Source organism: Pipistrellus kuhlii, unplaced genomic scaffold (genome assembly GCF_014108245.1).
Source record: "Pipistrellus kuhlii isolate mPipKuh1 unplaced genomic scaffold, mPipKuh1.p scaffold_m20_p_89, whole genome shotgun sequence".
Lineage (NCBI taxonomy): Eukaryota > Metazoa > Chordata > Mammalia > Chiroptera > Vespertilionidae > Pipistrellus > Pipistrellus kuhlii.
The window spans coordinates 128,190-138,593 of NW_023425594.1; the positions used below are offsets into that span (position 1 = coordinate 128,190).

A 10,404-nucleotide genomic window follows, 5' to 3' on the forward strand; every position below is an offset into this window, starting at 1 on the left:
CTCAGTTGTCCGTAATATTGTCTTCCCTGAACACTGTTGTATGCCGAGTTGGCTCTGGGCCAGCAGTGGCTGCTCGCCTCTGTTGTCTGTCAGTAAGACGTGGATCATGCAGGTTCTGAATAGCTGTTCCATTGAAGGTGCAGGGAGAACCCTGTTTCTGTTAAGGGTGTACATAGGAAGATGAACTCAGAAGAGGGCTGGCCCCGGGCGTGACACCTGGGGAAGAGCATGACGTAAGGCCAGGATTCTGCCTCGTGTCTAATCATGTTGTGGTGCAAGTTCCCCTGCCCGCAGCACATTCCTCCTTTCTTTCCCATATTGGGTCCTTCGCTAACCTGTCATTTCACCAGTGGCTTCTCGGCTCCTGGCCACCTTCCCCTGTGTGGTCTCCCGGCATCAGCTGCACTCTGCACTGGTTCCTCTGGCGTGCATGTTCCAGCATTGACCTGTGCAGATGTTATGGGGTGTGCCTATATCCTTAACCTAGTGAGTAGACACCAGCTCCTCATTTATTGATTTTTACTAGGGGGAAAAACATAACCAGCCTTCTCTACAACTTGCCCATTCCACCCGTAGACAAGCCAGCCCTTCTGAATGCTTTTAGCAGAAGAATTAGTTGGAGATGCTGTTTCTATTCCGTGTGGTGCCATGCCATCTCTGTGTCCTTTTTCTGGGGAGGTCTCCCCTATTTTGTGATCTTCAGAGGCCCAGTACTGCACAGAAGCACAGTATTCAACCTGTCCCCGGGCTCTTATTTTCAGATGATCCCATGAAACCAACATATAGAGCCTTTGTAATGGGTCCTGCTCCTATCAATGCCAACACCGTTTCCTCAACATTTCTCTGCTTTCAGGTTGTTGGCATAAAACTGAAGATGAGGAGACCTCTTCCGAGCAGAGTGTATCTATAGCAGCAGAACCACAGGTCAAGGCTTCTGAGACAGCTCTGCCAACCAAGAAGACCCATCTTTGTGACCGATGTCTCTCAGTCTTAAAAGCTATTCTGCACCTGACTGAGTCACAAGCAGCAGACCTTGAGCAGAAAGCCGCCTTCAGTGACGCATGTGCGAGGGACTTCTGTTTCAGTGCAAACCCTCACCAGCAGCAGAGGGAAGCCAGTGGAGAGAAGCCCTGGAAAGGAGCTGTGGACAGGGCCTCGTTTGTGACACAGGAGCCATTCATGTATACGGAGGTTGAGAAGGATTTCCCAGCCACCTCAGGCCTTCTCCAGCACCAGGCCACACTCAGCACTGAGGAGCCCCACAGTGAGAGTAGGCAGTCCGATCTTAGTGGAAAACATCATCATGAGCGGGGTGAGTGTAAAACGGCCGCCTTCCACAGCCAGAACCTTGTTCAGCAGCAGAGCGTCTACCCTGGAAAAGGGCTTTCGGAGGGTCACAAATGTGGGAAGGCCTTTCGGCAAAAGTTTAACCTCCTTCGTCATGGGAGACTTCACGCTGGACACAGGCCTTATGAGTGTGGTGACGGTTCAAAATCCTTTAGCCAAAGCTCTAGCTTCATGCAACACAAGAGAATTCACACTGGAGAAAAGCCATACGAGTGCAGTGTCTGCGGCAAATGCTTTAGTTACAAAGCTGTCTTCATTCGACATCAGAGAATTCACGGTGGAGAAACACCAGATGACTGTCGTGACTATGGGAAGTCCTTCAGCGGAAACCCTGCCCCCAGTCAGCATCAAAGAATTCACGCTGGAGAAAAGCCATTTGAGTGTGGAGATTGTGGGATGTCCTTCAGCCATAGGTCTAAGCTCATTGAACACCACAAAGGTCACACTGGTGAAAAGCCTTATGAGTGTCGTGTATGTGGGAAGTTATTTAGACGCAAAGATTACCTCCTTAACCATGAGAGAGTCCACACGGGAGAAAAGCCGTTTGAATGTGGTGATTGTGGGAGATGCTTTAGCTATCAAAAGGGACTCGTTCAACACCAGAGAGTTCACACTGGGGAAAAGCCATATGAGTGTAGTTACTGTGGAAAGACCTTCAGCCAGAGCTCAACACTCGTTGAGCACCAGCGAGGTCACACTGGGGAAAAGCCTTATGAGTGTCGTGTTTGTGGGAAGTCCTTCAGCAGAAGGTCTGCTCTCAGCCGACATCAGATAATTCACACCGGAGAAAAGCTGTATGAATGTAACGATTGTGGGAAATGCTTTACCTATAACAGTGGACTCCTTCAACATCAGAAAATTCATACTGGAGAAAAGCCATATAAGTGTAGTGATTGTGGGATGTCTTTCAGCCGTAGGTCTAAGCTCATTTCACACCACAGGGTTCACACTGGGGAAAGGCCTTATGAGTGTAGTGAATGTGGGAAGTGTTTTACACGCAAAGCTAACCTCCGTATTCACCAGAGAGTTCACACTGGAGAAAAGCCTTATAAGTGCAGCGAATGTGGGAAAACCTTTGGACAAAGCTGTAACCTCTTCGAACATATGAAAGTTCACACTGGAGAAAAGCCATATGTGTGTACTGACTGTGGGAAGTCCTTCAGCCGTAGTTCTACCCTCAGTGAGCACCGGCGATGTCACACGGGAGAAAAGCCTTTTGAGTGCAGTGTTTGTGGGAAAGTCTTTAGACTACGCAGCAGTCTTAGTTACCACCGTCACGTTCATTCTGGAAAAAAAGCCTTATGAGAGCCCTGACCGGTTTGGCTCAGTGGATAGAGTGTCAGCCTTCGGACTGTGGGGTCCCAGGTTCAATTCCAGTCGAGGGCATGTACCTTGGTCGCAGGCATATCACCAGTGGGGGATGTGCAGGAGGCAGCTGATCGATGTTTCTAACTCTTTATCCTTCTCTGTAAGAAAATCAATAATATATATATATATATTTTTTTTTTTTAAAAAGCCTTATGAGCCGAAACCAGTTTGGCTCAGTGGATAGAATGTCGGCCTGTGGACTGAAGGGTCCTGGGTTCGATTCCTGTCGGGGGCATGTGCCTTGGTTGCAGGCATATCCACATTGGAGGGTGTGCAAGAGGCAGCTGATTGATGACTCTCTCTCATCAATATTTCTAACTTTCCCTCTCTGTAAAAAATCAATAAAAATATATTTAAAAAAAAAACAAAAAAAACCTTATGAGTGGTGAATGTGGGAATTCCTATAGCAATACTTCTGGCATCATTCATCACCAGAGAGTTCACACTGGAGAGAAATCATGAATGTAGTGATTGTGGAAAATGCTTCGATTATAAACAGACTCATTCAATATCAAAGGACTCTGAAGAAAAGTCATGTGAGTATAGTTTTTTTTTTTAATATATTTTATTGATTTTTTTGCAGAGAGGAAGGGAGAGAGAGAGAGAGCTAGAAACGTCGATGAGAGAGAAACGCAACCAATGTACATGCCCTTGACTGGAATCGAACCCAGGACCTTTCAGTCCGCACACCGACACTCTACCACTGAGCCAAACCGGCTTTGGCATGAGTATAGTTCTTGTCAAAAGTCCTTCACAAAAAGCTCTTGGTTCTTTCAACATCGAAGGATCGCACAGGTGAAAGGCCTTATGAGTGTAGTGTTTGTGGGAAGTCCTTTATCACAAACTGTCTTCGTTGGACACCAGCAATGTTAAACTGGACAAAAGCCATGTGGGTGTAGTGAATTTTTAAATATATAATTTTATTGATTTTAGGGAGGAACAGAGAGGGAGACAGAAACATCAATGATGAGAGAGAACCATGGAGTGGCTGCTTTCTGCACCCTCCCTGCTGGGGATCCAGCCAGCAGCCCAGACACACACCCATGATCAGAATCGCACCTGGGACCTTTCAGTCTGCAGGTCGATTCCATCCACTGAGCCACACCTGCCAGGGCAATTGTGGAAAGTTATTTACAGAGAGCTCTATCTTTTTCCCCACACCACACAGTTCACTCCAGAGAAATGTGTTCAAAATAACAGTGATTGTGGGAAATACTTTTATTTGTTCGTTTTTGTTTTTTTTAATAAACCTTTATTGTTCAGATTATTACAGTTGTTCCTCTTCCCCCCCTCCCCCCATTGCTCCCCTCCACCTGGTTCCTACTCCACTCTCTGCCCTTACCCCCTCATCCATAGGTGTACGATTTTTGTCCAGTCTCTTCTTTCCCCCTGAGAATTTTCAGTCCACTTTCTTTCTATGCCCCTGGTTCTGTTATATTCAGTTTATTGTGACCTGTTTCTTTGTCTCTGCATTTTGGCTGCTTCCCGTATTGATAGAGTGGCTTGGTGTGCTAGATGTCCTATAGCAGTGTTTCCCAACCTTCTCTCATGATGAGAATCACCTGGTGGAGTTGTTAAAACACAGATTCCCGGATCCCAACTAAGAAGTGCTAAACTAGAATTTTTGGGAACATATAGGTAAAATTGTATACTTAACTAGTGCTCTAAGACAGATTTTATATACAGAGCACTAAGTTAGGTATGCAATTTTACCTATATGTTCCCAAAAATTCTAGTTTAGCACTTCTTAGTTGGGATGCGGGAATCTGTGTTTTAACAACTCCACCAGGTGATTCTCATCATGAGAGAAGGTTGGGAAACACTGTCCTATAGGACCCAGTGGCTCGGCCTCCACAGTTAGCTGAGGTGGACATTCTTGGTGTACCCCTTTGTGGGCTGTGTGCACTGCCTTGATGGTTGTTGGTATCACTGGGAGGAATTGACCTCCAGGCCAATTGTCTGTGAGGATCAATTGTGTCTATGTTGGGGGAACTTCTGTGCTGGAGACACCCTTATGGGGCAAGACTTGCTTCAGTGGGGCTTTGGTGCTCACTGAGTGTGTCCCTTATGGATCTGAGGAGTTGTAATCTGGATGGTCCCACTCTGACCACTGGGTACACTGGCTCTTGGATCTCCAAGGAGGTACAAATTTAGCCTCTGCCTGAGGCCGCCCAGCAGAGCCATGGAGAGATCTGCGGATTCCACTTCTTTGGGGTTTGGAGGTGCCCAGATGAGGCCCAGCTGTGAAGCAATGCAAGCTGCTGTGGGGCCTCAGGCCTTCTTTTGGATGTTCTGGGGCACTGATCCAGCTGCAGTTTGTTAGGTAATTTTAGATTACAAAGAGCCAGGCCATTTATGTGCAAAAGCCTATGCACACAGTTGGGGTGATCAAGCCTACAGGGAAAGGCAGTGAGGGGTGACCAGGCTGGCAGAGGAGGGAAGTTGTTGGTGACCAGGCCTGATGGAAGGGCAGTTGGGGGAAGCCCAGGCCTGCAGGGGAGGGCAGTTGGGAGTGACCAACCCTACAGGGGAGGACAGTTGGGGGCAATCAGGCTGACAAGGGAGCAGTTAGGCATTAATCAGGCTGGAAGGGGAGTGGTTAAGGGGTGATCACGCTGGTAGGCAGAAGCAGTTAGGGGCAATCAGGAAGGCAGGCAAGTGAGCAGTTAAGAGCCAGCAGTCCTGGATTGTGAGAGTGATGTCCCAGATTTGAGAGGGTGCAGGCTGGGCTGAGGGACACACACCCCCATGCACGAATTTCAGCACTGGGCAGAGAGAGAGAGAAAAAAAAAAAAAAAAAAAAAATATATATATATATATATATACACACACACACACACACACACACACACACACATATACACATATACACACACATACATGCCTGAGTAACCATTACAACCAGTTGGCCGTCTGGTCAACCTAAAGACCAGTCACTATGACATGCACTGACCACCAGGGGGCAGACATTCAACGCAGGAGCAGCCTCCTGGTGGTCAGTGTGCCCCCACAGCCAACCTCTTGTGGTCCCTCCCCCTGGCAGACCACCCTGATTGGCCACTTTGGAACTGAGCTAGATGGCTCTGATCAGCCCTGATTGCTGGCCAGGCCTAGGGACCAAATTTGTGCACTGGGCCTCGGAGACCGGTGCACCGAATTTGTCCAAGGAGCTGGGCCCTCAAAGCCGCGGAGGCTTTCCTGAGCTCTTGCAGCCCAGGCTTCGTCCAGGAGGTCATTCAGCTGTCCAGTCTAATTAGCATATTAAACTTTTATTGTTATAGATTTTGTTGTTAATCCTTACCCGAGGACATTTTTCCATTAATTTTTAGGGAGAGTGGGGGGGAGAGGGAAAGACAGATGGAAACATCCATGTGAAAGAAACACATCAGTTGGTTGCCTCCTGCATGGGCCCTGACCAGGTACATGCTCTTGACTGGAATTGAACCCGGGACCCTTTGGTCCGCAGGCCGATGCTCTGAGACAAACCAGACAGAACTTTTTAATTTTATTGATTTCAGAAAGAAGGGAGAGGGGGGGAGAGAGAGATAGAAACATCAATGGTGAGAGAGAATCATTGGCTGCCTCCTGCATGCCCCACACTGGGGATGGAGCTCACAACTTGGCCACATGCCCCTGAGCAGAATCAAACCCAGGGCCCTTCAGTCTGCAGACCAATACGCTATCCATTGAGCCAAACTGGTTTCGGCTTATTGATTTTTTTACAGAGAGGAAGGGAAAGGGATAGAGTCAGAAACATCGGTGAGAGAGAAACATTGATCAGCTGCCTCTTGTACACCCCCCAGGGGGGATGTGCCCGCAACCAAGATACATGCCCTTGACTGGAATTGAACCTGGGACCCTGGAGTCTGTAGGTTGACGCTCTATCCACTGAGCCAAACCGGTTAGGGCTTATTAAATATATTTTATTGATTTTTACAGAAAGGAAGAGAGAGGGATAGAGAGTTAGAAACATCCATCAGTCCTAAACAGTGTTACTCAGTGAATAGAGCATCGGCCTGCAGACTGAAGGGTCCCAGGTTCAATTCTGGTCAAGGGCATGTACCTTGGTTGGGGGCACATCCCCAGCAGGAGGTGTGCAGGAGGCAGCTGATGGATGATTCTCTCTCATCGATGTTTCTAACTCTCTATCCTCCCTTCCTCTCTGTAAAAAGCAATAAAATATATTTAAAAAAATAATAATAGCCGAAATCGGTGTGGCTCAGTGGATAGAGTGTTGGCCTGTGGACTGAAGGGTCCCGGGTTCGATTCTGGTCGAGGACATGTGCCTTGAGGGCATGTGGGGGGGGGGTGCGGGAGGCAGCTGATGGATGATTCTCTCTCATCGATGTTTCTAACTCTCTATCCTTCTCCCTTCCTCTCTGTAAAAAATCAATAAAATATATTTTTAAAAGTAATAATAAAATAAAAATAAATAAGATTTAAAAAGGAATTAGCTAGGTGCTCTCCACCCTCGGCCCCTCCCTGGGCCTGGGGGTGAGGAGCCAGCTGTGTGCCCGGAGCAGCTCCCGCCCCAGGAGGCCCAGAGGAGCCACCGCAGCTGCTCTGCATCCCGGAAACGGCCATGTGGAGCCTTCAGCTTCGCCCCCGAGCCACCCTGAGGGGCCCACACGCCCCGTCCAGGAACCGACCTCCCCCCGTGGCCCCGGGAGGCGATGCAGCCATGAGCAGCCACAGGCGGCTAGGAGACACGACTGCAGACCGAGCAGCCACTGCCAACAAGGAGCCATCAGCCAAAGCAGTGGTTCTCAGTAGCCCACCGAGCGGCAACACACCGCCTTTATTATCATCATTTTTTTAAATAGATCTTACTGATTTTTCACACAGAGGGAGGGAGAGGGATAGAGTCAGAAACATCGATGAGAGAGAAACATCCATCAGCTGCCTCCTGCACACCCCCTACTGGGGATGTGCCAGCAGCCAAGGTACATGCCCTTGACCGGAATCGAACCTGGGACCCTTCAGTCCACAGGCCAACACTCTATCCACTGAGCAGCACTGGTTTCAGCTGCACCTGCAGCTTTAAGGGTCGTACCCGCTCCCCCATGGGGAGGGGAGGGCTGCCCATGGCCCCACTGGAGGGACGGACCACGGCCAGGCCCACATGCCTCGTCCCCCTCGGCCAAGGGGGCAGGTGTGGGCAGCAGCAACGGAAGGGAGGAGGTGAGAGAAAGAGAAACATCCATGATAAGAGAGAATCATGGATGGGCTGCCTCCTGCACACCTACCACTGGGGATGTGCCCACAACCAAGGTACATGCCCTTGACCGGAATCGAACCCGCGACCACCCCAGTCCACAGGCCCCTGCTCTATCCACTGAGCAACACTGGCCAGGGCTGTATATTAGGACACTGAGCAGGAAATACTAACTGGGTAAGCAGTGTTGTTCTATGGACTGGGCAGGGTCAATGAGGCTACAGGTAGGAGAGAGGCTACCTGTGGGAAGCAGAAGCAGAGATAACGCTTTGTGCTTCTGCATGAGGGTGGCCTGAATTCCACCTCATCGTTCTTTACTTTTTTAAAAATAATTTTATCATTTTAAATATATTTTATTGATTTTTTACAGAGAGGAAGGGAGAGAGATAGAGAGCTAGAAACGTCGATGAGAGAGAAACATCGACCAGCTGCCTCCTGCACACCTCCTACTGGGGATATGCCCGCAACCAAGGTACATGCCCTTGACCAGAATCGAACCTGGGACCTTTCAGTCCGCAGGCCAACGCTCTACCACTGAGCCAAACCGGTTTCGGCTACTTATCTTTTTAAACAAATATATCTTTATTTATTTCAGGGAGAGAGAGAGAGAGAGAAACATCGGTGATGAGAGAGAATCATAGATCGGCTGCCTCCTGCACTCCCCACACTGGGGATCAAGCCCACAATCCAGGCAGGTGCCCTGAAGGGGAACTAAGCCATAACTTCTGGCTCATAGGGTGACACTCAACCACTGAGCCACCTTATCTCCCCACGTCCTGGCCCACACTGAACACAGGGTTTCAGCATCCAGAACAGTTTCTTCTTACTCCACGCATTTGAATTGGCAGCAGATGGTTAGCACGTTCCAGCTAGGAGAGAGACCGGCCAGTATGCGGGGGCTAGTGGAATAGGGAAACTGAGGCAGAGAGCTGAGCAAACCCGCAGAGCGACTTCCAGCAGGTGCAGAAGTTCCCCCCCCCCCCCCCGTGGAGGCCACACCCGGGCCTCAGCGGTACTTCAGCTCCGGGCCCAGAAAAGCAGCAGAACCACGTGGGCGACGTGGCCAGGGCCCACTGAGTGGCCCATCAGTGGAGGGTCCTCCCCTCCCCCCAGGAAAGCCACCCAGAAAACTGGCGAATATTTTGCTGAGACCTCTCCTAAGATTCCTGCCTGGCCTTGGCTGGCGTGGCTCAGTGGATAGAGCGTTGGCCTGTGGACTGAAGGGTCCCAGGTTCGATTCCTGTCAGGGGCATGTACCTTGGTTGCAGGCACATCCCCAGTGGGGGGTGCGCACGCAGGAGGCAGTTGATTGATGTTTCTAACTCTCTATCCCTCTTCCTTCCTTTCAGTAAAAAATCAATTAAAAAATATATTTTTAAAATCATGCCTGCAAAAGAGAGAGAGAAAAGCCACAAGCAAGACAAAGAACCCAGTGTGCTGGCTCCTACCCGGAGCACCCCTGAGCCTCCCTCGCCCCTCCTTCCTCCACAGGCTCTCACCTCCTAAACCCGAAGGGACCCCAGGAGCCTTGCAACCAGGGCACAGCCCCCTGACCCTGTCCCCAAGGCCTCCTTTTCACCCACTTCTTTTCTTTTTACATAGATTTTCATTGCTTTCAGAGAGGAAGGGAGGAGAGAGAGAGAGAGAAACATCATGATGGGAGAGGTTATGTTTTGCAAGCCATGAAGCATATGGAGCATCAGGTGAAACATTATTTTTCATATATTTTTATTGATTTCAGAGAAGAAGGAAAAGGGAGAGATAGAAACATCAATGATGAGAGAGAATCATGGATCGGCTGCCTCCTGCACACCCCACACTGGGGATTGAGCCCACAACCCGGGCCTGTGCCCTTGACTGGAATTGAACCCGGGACCCCTCAGTCCGCAGGCCGATGCTCTCTCCACTGAGCCAAACCAGCCAGAGCCAAATATAATAAGTTGTTTTTTGTTTGTTTTTTTAATCTTCCAAAATCTGCATTCCACAGTGGCTATTACAGTGCCCTGCTGCTGACAAAGGAAAAAATAAGAGATGTGCATCAACCAATTATGCTTTTAAGTCACCCATACAAGGCAGATCTCCGTATATAGCAGCCAAAGATCAATGAAGCGAAAGCTTTACTGGAAGGGCAAGCTAAAAAGTGAAGCTAATGTATGATGAATTTTCAGTTCTCATTAATCATGTGTATGAGAACCAGCTTTTATAATAAAATGTCCGGAAGCTACACATTTAGAATAAATAATAATAGCCCTAGCCGGTTTGGCTCAGTGGACAGAGCATTGGCCTGCAGACTGAAGGGTCCTGGGGTTTGACTCTGATCAAAGGCACATGCCTGGGTTGTGGGCTCGATCCCCAGTGGGGGCCGTGTAGGAGGCAGCAGATCTGGGAATCTCTTTCATCATGGATGCCTCTATTTCTTCCCTCTCCCTTCCTCTCTGAAATCAATAAAAATCTATTTTTCAAAAGATTAAAAA

At 49.1% G+C, this 10,404-nt stretch overlaps 1 protein-coding gene across 1 annotated transcript; it reads left to right on the forward strand.

The window, feature by feature from the left end:
* Window positions 1-1,444: 1,444 nt before the first annotated feature.
* LOC123651832 (zinc finger protein 135-like) lies at window positions 1,445-3,253 on the forward strand. Its single transcript, XM_045577366.1, has 3 exons — window positions 1,445-1,556; window positions 1,725-2,644; window positions 3,090-3,253. Exons 1-3 carry the CDS (start codon window positions 1,519-1,521, stop codon window positions 3,095-3,097), a joined length of 966 nt encoding a protein of 321 aa, XP_045433322.1. The 5' UTR covers window positions 1,445-1,518; the 3' UTR covers window positions 3,098-3,253.
* The last annotated feature ends 7,151 nt before the right edge of the window (window positions 3,254-10,404 follow it).

Excerpts from the sequence above, each read along its gene's own strand:
- LOC123651832 (XM_045577366.1), top strand. The coding sequence starts at position 1,519 with ATGCAACACAAGAGAATTCACACTGGAGAAAAGCCATA. Across the intron at positions 1,557-1,724 it reads CACACTGGAGAAAAGCCATA|TGAGTGTGGAGATTGTGGGA; the intron begins CGAGTGCAGTGT and ends AGAAAAGCCATT.